This window comes from Sturnira hondurensis, unplaced genomic scaffold, assembly GCF_014824575.4.
Source record: "Sturnira hondurensis isolate 20B ecotype Veracruz unplaced genomic scaffold, ASM1482457v3 Scaffold0006213, whole genome shotgun sequence".
NCBI lineage: Eukaryota > Metazoa > Chordata > Mammalia > Chiroptera > Phyllostomidae > Sturnira > Sturnira hondurensis.
The window spans coordinates 669,187-685,111 of NW_028078844.1; the positions used below are offsets into that span (position 1 = coordinate 669,187).

Here is a 15,925-nt window from a genome sequence, read left to right on the forward strand (position 1 = left end):
ATTCTTTTTAAGGGCACAGTTGGAGAATGAAAAGAAGAAAAGAGAAATAGCAGAAAAGGAAAAGGAAAGAATAGAACGGGAAAAGGAAGAACTAATGGAACGTCTAAGACAAATTGAAGAACAGACACTGAAAGCCCAGAAAGGTAAGTTTCTTTTTGACATTGGATTCAAAATCGTTGCTATGCAAAAAGGAAAAAGGACTTGTGGACATGGACAACAGTGTGATGATTGCTGGGGAGGAAGGTGTAAGGGGACTAATTGGTAATGGGAAAAATACAATAAGAATACAATAAAAATATAAAGATTTAAAAAATTAATAATAGAAAACTACTGGGGAAAAAGATTAAATTTTAAAAAATTAAAAAATCATTGCTCTGTTGTCAAGTAGTAGTATTTCCTTTACTATTAAAACTTACTTGTTTTACAGAGAATAATTACATTTAATTGCTAAATTAAACTTAGTGGAATTACATCATAAACATGTTTAAAACACATCAACTATGCAATGTTTATGTGTTCTTTCTCTTTAGTTACTTCAAGTATTTTCATGTGTACTTATATTCTATATTGTAAATGACTATATGTTAATTTATTTCCCTTGTTTGGGGTTCCATAAACAACACATTTTAATACTTTCTGGCATGTAAACAAAAACATTTATACAGTGCTTTCTTTATGTACATTTAAGTACCTTAAAGCACGTATATAACTTAAGGCATTTTCAAGCTATTCTGACTATAAAAACTCTTTTGGACTCAATCTCTAAATTTGATTTCATTGTATTAAAAACTATACAACATAGAGAAGTGTTGTGAAGAACTGCTTCCTAAGCAGTATGTAACCAAAATACTACAGTGTATAGAAAGGATACATTAGATTTGGAGGCTGTGCTTTATATCAAATAACTCTGGGATATATTACTTTCAAACAACAAATAGTGAGAGAACAAAGGGAAAAAGGTACTGAACAAAATAAGATGTTTGCCTCCTTCCTAAGCAGTAGTATCTCAGGGCTAACATGAAATGTATATTATTTATAAAGCTAGAATTAATATTTGCTTTCCTGACAACTAGTAGAACCAGCTATTAGTTCTGTTGGAAATAGAATAAGATTATTACTCTATGTAAGGTTTATTAAATAATAATCTCATAGGTTCATTTTCATTCCTAACACCAGCCTACTTTGGTGGGGAGATGTTCTGGAGCAGTGCGTAGAGTAATTTGTAATTAGGTGTGTAGGGGAGGAAGTCAGAGATTGCTATAAATCCATAAACTGGTTGTTGATCATTTTAATTCCAAGAGGATTGGAAATAATAATTTCTAAGGGAAGAAACAAAGAACTTGGGTTTTATTCTCACTCATTTAGAAACCTCACTTCTCAGAGCTAGAAAAGATCTAGAAACTATTTAGTTCAAAGCTAAGAGGTAGAAAAGAGACTTGTTCACAGACCACAACACAAAGGCAGAACTTACTGTCCGAATTCCATGTTGATGTTGTTTCTACCACTTTAGATGCCTTTTTCATTAGTTAAAGTGGACATTCATGAAATGCCTGTTTTTGTGCTGCATTAGGAATACAGATATATAGCATGCTAGGAGTGAAGTCTGTGGTGGCAGAAATATTAATAAAGTAAGGTAATAATGTACTAAGTGCCATGTGACTAGTATAAACAATACTTTTAGAGGTAGAACGCTGCAAAAAGAAAAAGAAAATCCTGGAATGTACTAAAGTGGTATTTTTTTTTTAGTTTTAATTTATGATTTTGGCCTGATTTTAAAGAAGAGATTGAATGACAGGACTTTTTCATTTATATAATACCATTTCTTAGAGAATAGCTACTTACTAAATCTTTTAATCTCATTTATTTAGGATATATAATAAACATACTAATAATTTATACACAGTAAGGCTACTCAAGTAAAGAAGTGCTAAAGAATATAAGGAAGTTAGAACATAAGAAAGAATATAGAACATCCCTATCAAAACAATTTTAAATCAGTCATCTTAAGGAAAAGGACATCCCGTTTTTTTCCTAGTAATAAAGCTTTTCCCGGCTGTCTTAAAATCTCTATGATCTTAAAATCTCTTAAAAATCTTATTCAAATGCAGTAACTTTGGCCATACCTACGTCATGATATTTAGTAGATTAACCTATAGTTTTTTTGTTTGAGAAGAAACTTTTCTATATTTTATTATTATCATTTAAAAAAAATTTTATTGAAGTAGTTATTATTTGAAATGGGTCACAAGTCATAAACCATTCTTCCATTTTACATTTCTATAAGGTATCAATGTTAATTATCTTTATCTTTTTTTAAACTACTTTTAAGTTAAATTGGTGGCTGTATTTGAATACAGCCAGGCTTGCATGCAGTTACTGTTCCAACAAATAACAAAGTGACTTCCCACCTTCAAAAAGACAAACCACAGGGAAGAGTTGGGGGTGTAGTGATTTCATTCTGGGTACTTGTTAGGCAAGTATGTACTGTTCTTCAACAGAACACTATGTACTATTCTTAACAGAATACAGATCATTTTATGTAGTTTGAAGTGCAGTGAAGGAAATGAGCAAGTGGATGTGGTAAAAGTAGTAGTTAATGTGAGTAGCAAGCATTTTGTCCACTCTGTTTACGTTGTTTACAAATAGTAGCTAAATTTTAATTCTGTCATTAACTTAGAGTATGACCATAAGCAAGTTATTTTAACCTCTCAATTATCTAATGTTCCTAATTTCTAAAATAGGAGTAAATAATACCTAACTTAGTTTTCTGAGATTTTCTGAAATTTTTAGTTATATTAAAAATGTTTTCCTGTTGAAGGATAGCATAGATATAATAATGTGCATACCCCTTAGGTGTAAGGCTTTATGAGTTTTTACAAAGCAAATTTACTTTTGTAACTACCCAGAACTAGGTATAGAACATTACCTGTACTCAGGGATCCTTCCATGTGTCCCTTCCCAGTCATTTTTTCACTCCAAATGTGACATATCATTCTAATTTTATATCATCATAGAGTTTAATCTTATTTATTTATAGTAGCTTTGTTGAAATATAATTCATATACCACACAACCATTTAAAATGTACAATTTAATGGTTTTTAGTATATTCCTTGAGTTGGGTAACTGTCAGTACAATTTTAGAACAATTTCGTGATCCCCCCAATAAATTCCATACCCATTTTCAGTCATTCCCATTACTTCCCAATCCTCTCTCCCCCAGCCCTAGACAACCTTTTATTTCTATGGACTCACCTGATCTGGACATTTCATGTTAATGGCATCATGCAAAATATGGTCTTTTGTGACTTGTCACTGAGCATAATGTTTGCAAGGATCATCCACATTGTAGTGTGTATCGAGCACTTTTTGCTGAGTAATATTTCATTCTGTGGATAATACTACATTTTACTTATTCATCAATTTTTGGACATTTAGGTTGTTTCCACTGCTTGGCTATTGTGAACATGCAGATATGAACATTTGTGACTGGTTATTGTATTTTCATATGTGTTCATTTCTTTTGGGTATAAACTTGGGTGTGGAATTGCTGGGTCATATGGTAACTCCATGTGTAACTTTTTGAGGAACTGCCAAACTAGTTTCTAATACTACTGTACCATTATACATTCCCACTCAGTGTATGATTTCTCCACATCCTCACCAATACTTGTTAATGTTTGTCTTTTGAATTATAGTCATTTTAATAAGTATGAAGTGGTTTTGATTTGCATTTTCTAATGCTTAATAGTGTTGAGCATCTTCCCAAGTGTTTATTGGCCATTTATATATCATCTTTGGAAAAACATACCACATTTTTTTTTTGGACCATAAGGCACACCTAGGTTTTAGAAGAGGAAAAAAAAAATTGAAGCAGAAAATGTGGTAAAATATTTAATAATATAAATAACATAATATTTCACCAATGTAAATATATAAACAGAACTCAATAGCAGCATTAACAACCATTATTCCTCCCAAATTTGGGGCAGGGAATGTTCATCTTATAGTCCAAAAAATACAGTGTTTTCAGATGCCATGCCCATTTTTCAGTTGCGTCATCTGTCCTTTTGCTGTTGAGGTGTAAGAATGTTTTATATATCTGTATACAAGTCCTTTCTTAGATATCAGACATTGATCTCCAAATATTTTCTCTCATTCCAGGGGTTGTCTTTTTACTTTGTTGATGGTGTTCTTTGGAGCTCAATGGTTTTAAATTTGGATGGAGTCCAGTTTATTTCTCGTTTTGTTGCTTGTGTTTTTGATGTAGTGCTTGACAATAGTATTGTCTGTTTTTGCACTACATATAAGTGAATTTATGCACTCTTGTATTTGGCTTTTTTATGTTTTTGGCTTGAATTTATGCGTGTTAGCTATATTTCATTCTTTTACATTGTTGTAAAATATTCTATTGCATAAGTATACCATTGTCCATTCTATTGGTGGTGGTTATTTGGGATATTTTCAGTTTGGGGTTTCTATAAAATAAGGTGGCCATGAGCACACATGTATTAATTTTGGGGAGACATACCCTGGGGGGTGGAATTGCTGGATAAGAGCTATACTCTGCTGTTGTGGGTACTGTCACCATTGTTTCAAAGTGATTGTATCAATTTTTATTCCTACCAGTAATGAATGAAAGTTCATGTGCTCTGCATTGTCACCATTACTTCCACCACTTGTTATCATCAGGGTTTCTTGTCATTTTTGTTTGTTTAGGTGTTCTAGTGAGTACAGTACATTGTCTTGGTGACTGATAATTTTCAGCACCTTTGCAAACAAATGCTTTTAACTGTATGTAAAGTGTCCTTTCACAGCTTTTGCTCATTTAAAAAAATTGGATTTTCTTCTTTTTCAGATTGAACTGTAGGAGTTCTTTACATGTATTGTAAAATATCTTCTCTCTATGGTTTACCTTTTTACTTTCTTAAAGGTGTCTCTTAATGTTAAGAGTTTTAAATTTTAAGTTCCATTTATCAAACTCTTTTCATTATGGTTGTCAGTATGTTATTCTGAACTACCTTCTAAAAGCTTTGTTTTGCCTTTCACATTTAGATCTACAATCTGTATGAAACTGATCTTTGTGAAGGTCAAGGGTTTTTCCCAATGTGTATTTTCCACTGACCCAGACCTTTTCCCATTGTACTACAGCATCACCTTTGTCACAAATTCCACAGACTGTACATGTATGGGTCTGTTTGTAGACTGTTTTGTTCCACTTACCTATTTGTATATCCTATTGCAAATGCCATACTGTTCAATTAGCAGTTGTGTCTACAAAGATTTGTAACTGACATCTCATAAATGAATAATAGGTGTACAACAAAATACATGCAGTAAGTGCGCAGTGATTGTCAAAAATAAGATAACATTGGGCTTACATATTACTTGGATTTTACATTAGCTACTGTAGCATTAGTTATTGTTGCACATTGCATACTTTCATAAATTATGAGCCTGAAATTGAGAAAAGGAAAATAATTAGTTGGAAAAGGTATTGTAGGGAGCCATTTAGTTTATAACAGGACAAGCTAAATCTACAGAAGAATTTAATATCTTCCAGGACTGGACTCCTCTATTTGAGTCAGCAGTTCAGATATCTCCATATTTTGCAGCATGTACCCTCTTCTGTTGTGTTGCAGGTGATGTATTTCCTGGATCATTCTGGGAAGGCAGAATGATCTCTTTCTCTTTTTGTTTGCTTGCATTAATTACACTTTTCCTCTCATTTTCCATGTCCTCCCATTCTATTTATTTGTAATCATCTTCTGAGTAGAGAGCTTCTGAAGAGGAAGTTCTGGAGATGGGAAGTCCAAGAGAGGAGTGTCGGTTGTTGGGATGTCTTTGCTGCAAACTTCTGTGTGCTGAAGATGTCATAACAGTTTCTGGTTGCAGCTTTTTTGTTGGGTCCCCCTACCTCCCAAGTCTGGCCTTTTCAGATGTTATTTTCTTAACCTTTCCTCCTCAGGCACAGGAGGAGATCCCATGCTCTTTATACTTGCAGTTTTGTGGATTATTTGGTGGTTGTAAATGTTTTACGTCTTTTTTTGAGGGGAGGGGTTCAGTGCATGATTCCAGTGGCTCACTGTTTTGCTAAAATAAAATTAGTAGTGTATTTGGGTCTCTGTCAAAGACCTCATGGATTTTTAGAAGATATTTCTCTATGGAGGGGCTTTGGATTGTGGACCTAAATGTTGGGGGTAAAATGAAGGTAAAGATTGATAGGTTGAACTTTTATAATTATAAAGGGGACTCTGGCCCTCAGATACCTTGCAGAGGATTTATGAGATGCCTGAAGATCAGTTTCCACATTATTGTCTGTGTTCCTCTGGACTTTGATTTTTTCCTTGTGATTTGCTTATTTCCCAGCTCTCCTAGATAAGTAGTCATCATAATTATTTTAACATCCTTATTTGCTAACTTTACTATAATCCATTGTAATACTGGATAATATCCGAGTCTAGTCTATAGTTTATTTTTTGGTGGCTGGTTAGAGGGGGGGATCATTTGGTCCTGCCTCCTGGTAATTTTGGTTGAATGCCCAGCATATATGGAAAGTTTTAGATACTCTGGGAGATGTTATTTTCCTTTAGAGAGGACTTAATTTTGTTTTGAGTGGTAGAATGTGTACAGATCATGTTGATGGAGTTGAACTGGGTTTCAGGCTTTGTTAGTTGGTCTCTCTCTGGTTTTCATTCTCTGGTAGTCTTTAGCCCATTGGGTGTGTCATCTGAAAGACTGCGTTAGAGGGCCCTGAACTCCAGCCTTTAGACTCCCCAGTTGCAAGAGTGACAATCTCTCTGCTAAGCTGTTCAGCCTCTTCCAGTGACTTCTTTCTTGTTTACTAGTGTCTAACCCTGCATGGAAGTACATTTTAGGAGGTGGCAAACATATTGCGGGGAAGTAGCAGGCAGATTTGGGCTTACTTGTCTATTCACTCCTCTTCATGATCTTGGCATCTCCAGATTTGGATGCCTTGATTGCCCCCAAATTTAAATTTCTGTCTTTTCAGCCTGGCCGAACACTGCAGGCCTCAGGCTCTGCATTCTCTGTTCCACTCTACTGGGAAGAGGGTATGGGGGGATAAATAGTGATGAAAGGAGATAGGACTTGGACTGGTGAACACACAGTACATACAATATACATGTGATATAGAATGGTACACTTGAAATCTATATAATTTTATTAACCAATGTCACCCCAGTAAATTCATTAAAAACTTAAAAAAACACTTTGGAGAGATTATTTTTTAAAAACAGTTATGTAGATTTTAATTTCTTTGCTTTTTTTTTTAAGATTTTATTTATTTATTTTTAGAGGGGAAGGGAAGGAGAGAGGGAGAGAAACATCAATGTATGGTTGCCTTTCGTGCGTCCCCTGCTGGGAGTTGGCCTGCAGGGAACTGGCCTGCAACCCAGGCATGTGCCCTGACTGAGAATCGAACCGCGATCTTCTGAGTTGCAGGCCCGCGCTCAATCCACTGAGCTACACCAGCCAGGCAAATTTCTTTGCATTTTTAAACAGTGAAATAGATCTTTAAAAATTTATTAGGCTTTTGTTAAGTTAAAAATGAGGTATATGCCCTAGCCAGGTGGCTCAATTGGTTGGAGCATCATCCTGTGCTTCAGAAGGTTGCAGGTTCAATTCCTGGTCATTCCTAGGTACATACCTAGGTTGCGGGTTTGATCCCCAGTTGCATATAGGAGGCAGCAGATCTATGTTTCTCATGTGGGCCTCACCTCCCCCCACTCACAAATCAGTAAATACAACCTTGGGTGAGGATTTTAAAAAATGAGGTATATGTTCATTTGTAAATGTGATAATTTTTAGGAACCGGATAGATTAAATTCCTTGCTACTATTTTGGCTTCTTTTAATAATGAATATAAGTGGAATTAATTATTGGGGGGGAAATACATATTTTTGACAGAACTGGAAGAACAGACTAGAAAAGCCCTGGAACTGGACCAGGAACGAAAACGAGCAAAAGAGGAAGCAGAAAGGCTTGAAAAGGAGCGACAAGCTGCTGAAGAGGCCAAGTCAGCCATTGCAAAACAAGCCGCTGACCAGATGAAGAATCAGGAACAGCTAGTAAGGAACCTTCATTCTGCCCTGAGAAAAAAAAAATTTACACGAAAGCATGGAGTTAACCTTGTAAAACTAAGTATATTATTATGCCTTCTGGAAAGTAAACTGAAGATACAAGTAACTTAATCACAGAGTGTAGAGATAAACCTAAAAGTTAAACAATAAAAGATAAATGAAGCCTGTCACTGACAAAAGATTCTGATTCATTTAAACTTTACATAAGCAATGGCATATTTTGCTTTAGATAAATTGATAGCATATTGTAGGTCCTATAAGCTGTCTGTAGGCCATAAATGATTGGGTTTTTGTTTAGTGGACTTGCAAATGATAAGGACTAGGCATGACACTTGGAAGATGGTTCAGGCATTTACTTGTCTTCCGGTCTTTCTGAGCCTCAGATCCCTCTTTTTGAGAAGAATAATAATTCCATCTGATAGGATTATTGGGAAATCAAATGTGATTATTTGACAAAGTGCTCTTTAAACTATGAAGCATTATATAAATACAGTTTTTCTTCTTTTGAAGGCTTTAGCAAATACTTAATTGATAAAAGTTAAAAAATAGCTTCTAAGTCACCACATTTTAAGTTCCTTCTACTGAAACATGAGTAAGTTCTTTTCTGCAGAATAATATTCTTTCATTTTTCTTATTAGCTCATTAGACCTACTGTAAAGGAGATGTTTATGATTTTAAAGAAATACTACCTTTTTAAAAAATGGAAGACTATCTAAGATAAACATAAAACAGCCTGAGCATATATATAAAAGCTTTATTGACTTAATATAAATTAATGAACATATATTGTTTTGCTTTGTTTTTGTTTTGGTAATTCTATTGTTTATTTTAGGCAGCAGAACTTGCTGAATTCACTGCCAGGATTACACTCCTAGAAGTAGCCAAGAGGAAAAAGGAAGAGGAAGCTAATGAGTGGCAACAAAAAGTAATCATTTATTTGTTCATTCACTGTCATTTATTGAAATACTAGTGTGTAGTTCAATATGCCGAATTTATGGAGATGAATATAGGGTACTGTAATAATTTAGAGGAGGAAGATATCTGTGTATTATAGTAATTATTAATCTATTGATGTAAGCTAAATATTTTAGGAGGACAGAAGAGGTGAATGAGGCAGGTGTTGGGGAAAGTCTGGTAAGTTTAAGCTGGGTCTTGAATAATAAAGTCAACTTTGGGATAAAAAAGATTGTGGATGGTTAAAGACTGAAGAGGAAGTTATTCCAGACAGAGGTAAATAAATGAGTGTAGGAAGAATGAAAGAACATGAGAGATTTGAGGATAGCCAGTAAGCAAGCAGTTCAGAAATTTTGGGAGATGAATCTAGAAAGTTACAGAGGAAGTTAAGTTGTGAAAGGCATTATATAAATGCCCTACTAAGGCAAGGTGATGGAGATTGTCTGTAGACATTGAGTTCTGAAGATTTTACCATGGGATTATATGTAACATAATCAGGTATGGTTTTATAAAAATAACTTAGTAGTCAGTGTGAAGGATGAATTGGAATAGTGGGTAGGATTACTTTAAAGCTAAAGACACAAACTAAGGATGTGGCAATGAGAATAAAGAGGAAATACACATTGTGGAAGACATTCTGTAGTGGATTCAAAAGGGCATGACAGCCAGATGATTGGACATAAAGTTAATTTACAGGGATACAGTGAAGATGATACTGGGATTTCTGACATGAGTTCTTAAGTGAGTAAAACCACTACTGTCTGAAATAGCACACAAGAGAAAACTAAGGCTTAGTTGGAGGGGTACCAAATGGAAGATAATGAGAGCTTAATTCAGACTTTAAATAGCATTAATTCTTAAATGTATCCTTACAATTTTCTACAATAAAATGAATATAGTTTATTTCATTCTTACTTAAATCTTTTTGTAGCAGTTTAAATTTCATACATATAACTGTACAAAGGAACAAAACTCCGTTAACCTACTGTTACACTATTTTCTTTGTTAGAGTTTTATAGAGACACATAAACTTAAGAATAACACATCACAGGGGCGAATCCTGTTAATTATGGAAATTAGAAAATTCACACAAAGAATCACATTCACACAAACTAGGATCAGTATTGTCATAATTCAGTGCATATCCTTTCAGGGTCTTCTCCTTTTTGCATATGTGTATCATACACATTTATGTGTTCACAGTAAAGTCATACTGCATATACTGTTTCATCTTAGTCAGTTTTTGTCTTCTCATCTATTATTAGACTGTCTTCAAAAATTTAGACATAATTGACATTCTATTAGTTTTAGGTGTGTAACATAATACAATGATCCCTTACTTATTGTGGGAGTTATGTTCCAGAGTCCCGCACGATAGGTGAAAATCCACAAAGTGGCATTATATTTATTATATATATATATATATATATATATATATATACACACACACACACATACACACACACACACACATATATGTGTGTGTGTGTATATATATATATTAAGGCTTTATAAACCCTTCCCACACTCCTATAAACTTTTCTCACTCTCTTATTAACCTTTCCCACTCTTATAAACACTTCATATACTCTTAAACACTTTCTACACTCTTAAACCTACGTAATTTTAACAACTTATAAAATTCTATATGGGTTCTCACCAGTGAAGTACAGGCGTCCCTTCCTATGTCACGGTTTTTAAAAACCCGAGATACAGTGAAGCCGCAATAAAAGTGAACTGCAATATAGAAAGGGATGACTGTAATTCATATTTTCATACATTGTGAATAGACACCACAATAAGTCACCATACATAGCTACAAATTTTTTTCCTTGTGATGAAAACTTTTAATTCTCTTAGTGACTTTCAAATATGCAATACAGTTTTATTAAGTACAGTTTTCATGCTGTATGTTACATCCCATGATTTATTTTATAGCTGGGAATTTGTACTCATTAACCCTTCTGTCATATTTTGCCCACCCTTGCCTTTGGTGACCACCAGTCTGTTCTCTGTATCCATAAGCTCAGTAGTTTTGTTTGTTTTTACATTCCACATGTAGGTGAAAGCATGTAATATTTGTCTTTCTCTGACTTATTTCACTTGGCTTAATGCTCTCAGGGTCCATCCATGTTCTTACAAGTGGCAAGATTTCCTTCTTTTTTATGGCTGAATAATATTCCTGTGTGTATGTGTGTGTAGGTATATTTGTACACACTTTCTCTTTTTCTTTTGTAAGATTTTATTTATTTATCCTTAGGAAGGGAAGGAGAGAAACATCAATGTATGGTTGCCTCTCTTGAGTCCTCTGCTGGGAACTGACCTGCAACCCAGGCATGTGCCCCGACTGGGAATCGAACCGCGATTGTGTGGTTCTCAGGCCCGTGCTCAATCCATTGAGCCACACCAGCCAGGGCTACTTTCTCTTTTTCCATTTACTCGTTAGTGGACCTCAGGTTGCTTTCATATCTTGGCTATTGTAAATATGCTGCAGTGCATATGGGGACAGGTCTATCTGTCCAGGTTAGTGTTTTTGTTTCCTTTGTTTAACTACCCAGAAGTAGAATTGCTGGATTATATGGCCATCCTATTTTTAATTTTTTGAAGAATCTCCATACTATTTTCCATAGTGGCTGCACCAGTTTACAGTCCCACCAGCAATACTTTCATCCTTACCAGGACTTATTTGTTATTGTTTTGACAATAGCCATTCTAACTGGTGTGAGGTAATACCTCACTGTGGTTTGATATTCATTTCTCTGGTGATTAGTGATGCTGAGCACCTTTTCATGTACCTATTAGTCATCTGTCATCTTTGGAAAAATATCTGTTTAGTTCTCTGCTCATTTTTTAATTGGGCTGTTTGGTTTTTTTACTATTGTGTTGTATGAGTTTTTCAATATATTTTGGATATTAACTCCTTATAAGATACATGATTTGTAAATATTTTCTCCCATATGGTAGGTTGCCTTCTTGTTTTGTTGATGGTTTCCTTTGCTGTGCAGAAGTTTTTTAGTTTGATATAGTTCTACTTGTTTATTTCTGTTTTGTTGTCTTTGTTGTTGGTGTCAAATACAAAAAAAATCATTGCCAAGACCAATGTCAGGGACCTTGCTGCCTCTGATTTCTTCTAGGAGTTTTATGGTTTTACGTCTTAGTTTCAAATATTTGATCCATTTTGAATTGATTTCTGTGTACGGTGTAACACAGTGGTCCAGTTTCATTCTTTTACGTGTGGCTATTCAATTGCTCCAACATCATTTATTGAAGGACTGTCCTTTCTTCATTGTATATTCCTGGCTGCTTTCTCATAAATTGATTAAACATACATGTGTGGGGTTATTTCTGGCAGACTATATTCAAAATTGACCCCAAAACTCTTTTATAGCTAATTTGCCAGGCCAGTATCCAAAGTAGGACTTTCATGCATCTGTTTGTTTTAAGTCCATTTTAAAGTAGGATAGTTCTTCTTTTTATGATATTGAATTACTGCAAGCACCCAGATTTTCCCTCCTCCTTTATTTGCTTTTTTAAAAAATATGTTTTATTGATTATACCATTATAGTTGTTCTATTCCCCCCTTCATTCTCCTCCATCCTGCACACCCCTCCCCCACCATTCCCCCCTTTAGTTTATGACCATGTGTCTCAAGTTCATTAGATTCTATATTTCCCCTACTATTCTTGCCCTCCCCCCCATCTATTTTCTACCTACTGTCTATGCTATTTTCTGTACCTTCTCCCCCCTTCTCCTCCTCCCACTCCCCTGTTGCTAACCCTCCATGTGTTCTTCATTTCTATGGTTCTACTCCTGATCTAACTGTCCTCTTGGTTTGCTTTTGTTTTAGGTGTGGTTGTTAATAACTGTGAGTTTGCTGTCCTTTCACTGTTCCTATTTTTCATCTTCTTTTTCTTAGATAAGTCCTTTAACATTTCATATAATAAGGGCTTTGTGATGATGAACTCCTTGAATTTGATCCTATCTGAGAAGCACTTTATCTGTCCTTCCATTCTAAATGAAAACTTTGCTGGATAAAGCAACCTTGGCTGTAGGTCTTTGGATTTCATGACTTGGAATACTTCTTTCCAGCCCCTTCTTGCCTATAAAGTCTCTTTTGAGAAATCCGCTGACAGTGTGATGGGAAGTCCATTGTAGGTGACTGTCCCCTTATCTCTTGCTGCTTCTAGGATTCTCTCCTTCATTTTAATCTTGGCTAATGTAATTATGATGTGCCTTGGTATGTTCTTTCTTGGGTCCAACTTCTTTGGGACTCTGAGCTTCCTGGATTTCCTGGAAGTCTATTTCTTTTGCCAGACTGGGGAAGTTCTCCTTTATTATTTGTTCACATAAGTTTTCGACTCATGGCTGTTTCTTTCCCCCTTCTGGTACCCCTATAATTTGGATGTTGGAACATTTAAAGATGTCCTGGAGGTTCCTAAGCCTCTCCTCATTTTTTTGAATTCTCGTTTCTTCATTCCTTTCTGGTTGGATGTTTTGTTCTTCCTTCTGATCCATTCCACTGATTTGAGTCCCAGTTTCCTTTCCATCACTGTTGGTTTCCTGTGCATTTCCCTTCATTTCAATTAGTTTAGCCTTCATATGTTCCTCTAATTTGTGACTATCATCAACCAGTTCTGTGAGCATCCTGATGACCAGTGTTTTGAACTGTGCATCTAAGGGGCTGGCTATTTCCTGGTCGCTTAGAATTATAGGCTCTGGGGCTTTGAGTTCTTCTTGAGCCTGTTCGTGTTTTGGACTGTTTGTGCCTCTTACTTATGAGGGGCAGAGCCCTAGGTGTTCACCAGAGTGGGGCCACTCAGTTGCTGGGTTGTGATGCTGTATGTGGGGGCGGGGCCAAAGGAAAGCAATGGCTGGCCCCCTCTACCTCCTCTTGCCACTGGGCCCTGAGGTCTATTTCACTGCTCACTCCTTTGCAGGTTTATCTGCGCGCGCAAATGTGCAACCACGGTCAGCCTGCCCCGCACCCTCACTGGGTTCACAGCTGGGGCCCCGCGCAGTCCGCCACTGGGGCCCGCCGGGGTCCATCTCACTGCTCACACCTCTGCTGGTTTATCTGCGCGCGAATGTGTGACTGCGCTCAGCCTGCCCCACATCCTCACTGGGTCCACGATGCTACCCTGGCTGCCAGGTCACCTGGGTTGGGGGATCCTTCCTGCCCCACTCTGCCCTGCTGCTGGCTCCGCCCCTCCTACCAGTCCCGGTTGAACGGTTCATTGTTGTCGGAATTCCGTATAGTTCAGTTTTCTGTTCTTTGGCTTCGTCTTTGTTTACTAAACCTTTGTTGTATTCAAACTTGGCTATGGGAGAAGGCACAGTATTTCCACCTACGCCTCCATCTTGGCAGAAGTCCCTACTTGTTTTTTCATGGTATCATTCACCTTACTCTTTTATCATCAATATCTCTTGTAAAGTGGGAGAGAGACCTAAAAGTGTGAAGGATATAAGTTAAAAAGTTTTGACAATAATGGCTTATAAGTGAGACTTGCATATAGTTTATTGTCCAAATTATAATATTTTTGAAAGTGAAAAGAAGGGAGTGCTATTAATAATTACACTGGGCAGCAGTATAAAGCAGGACTTTTGAGGTGTACCTGCACAGTAGGATCACCCAAATAATTGGTGCTGTTGGAATACTTCCAGTTTTATCCTTTCAGATGACACTTAATATCTAGTAAACTCACCATTAATGATTTTAATTGATTATTGGACTAGAGTAATTACAGTCTGATTCTTCCATTGTCTGGTTACATTTTCCTCCTTGTGGTTAAAATATAGCCTGTTAGTGTGGCATTCTTTGGCATTATAAAAATACCGTTTCTCCTCAACAATTTGCAGAACAATTTTAGCAGCAACTGATAATCCTTGGCAGAATTAATAATTTTGTTAAGGTTTTCAAAGTAATGTTCTTAAAATTCTGTCACTCCTACCTGCTGGCATTCTTCTATTAAAGTAGAACTTTCATTGATAGGGCCTGTTTTCATTGCCTGAAATACAGTTTCAATTAGGAAGCATTACTTGATTCTTTAAATTACTGATTTTTTAAAGTTGCTGATAAACTTATTTTTAACATTCAGGCTTATGCAGCCCAGGAAGACTTGGAAAAGACCAAAGAAGAGTTAAAAAATGTAATGTCTGCGCCCCCTCCACCTCCACCACCACCAGTCATTCCTCCAGCTGAAAACGAACATGATGAACATGATGAGAATAGTGCTGAGGCTAGTGCTGAATTATCGAATGATGGCATAATGAACCACAGAAGTGAGGAGGAACGTATAACAGAAACACAGAAAAATGAGCGTGTTAAAAAGCAACTCCAGGTATTTAAAATTTGCAGTTGTATGAATATTTAAAATATAGTTTGTGTTTTCCTCATTTATCAAGACAAAGTTATTAGAAAGGAGCATTTGACCTTTGGAAGCTGTAACACTAACTGGCCTTGTGATTGACTGGTCTGTGAGTGCTTGGCCTACACACACATCATTTCATTTCTTTTGTTACGTGATTCTATTAGCAAATGTTCGTTAACTTGATGTAATTAGGCCTTACCTAGTGAGTTATTCTTTAATTATAACTTGACCCATGTTTAAAAATAAAAGTATTTTCATGCTGTGTTTAAAAAACAAATGAATTTAGTTTTTTAAAAAAGGGTCTATTAAAAATCAGTGATAATTGGACTACCTGTGTGACATTACATCATCTGAATTATTATTGATCTAATTATGCAATTAGATCAAAATAGGAAATTTTAATATTCCTGGAATTTTCCCTTTTGTTTTCTAATTTTTAATTGGTGAAATCTTTAGGTATTAATAAAGAAAAGAAAATTACCTGATACTTGTAATAAATACA

At 35.7% G+C, this 15,925-nt stretch overlaps 1 protein-coding gene across 2 annotated transcripts in view; it reads left to right on the top strand.

Annotated features, from left to right (window-relative positions):
• Nucleotides 1–15,925, top strand: part of RDX (radixin) — a 110,489-nt gene that overhangs the window by 58,807 nt on the left and 35,757 nt on the right. For both annotated transcript variants that reach the window (XM_037047688.1, XM_037047686.1), the window contains exons 10-13: nucleotides 13–143; nucleotides 7,929–8,089; nucleotides 8,934–9,026; nucleotides 15,151–15,393. In XM_037047688.1, the coding sequence (XP_036903583.1) occupies nucleotides 13–143; nucleotides 7,929–8,089; nucleotides 8,934–9,026; nucleotides 15,151–15,393 (628 nt within the window). The remainder of the gene's footprint in view (nucleotides 1–12; nucleotides 144–7,928; nucleotides 8,090–8,933; nucleotides 9,027–15,150; nucleotides 15,394–15,925) is intronic.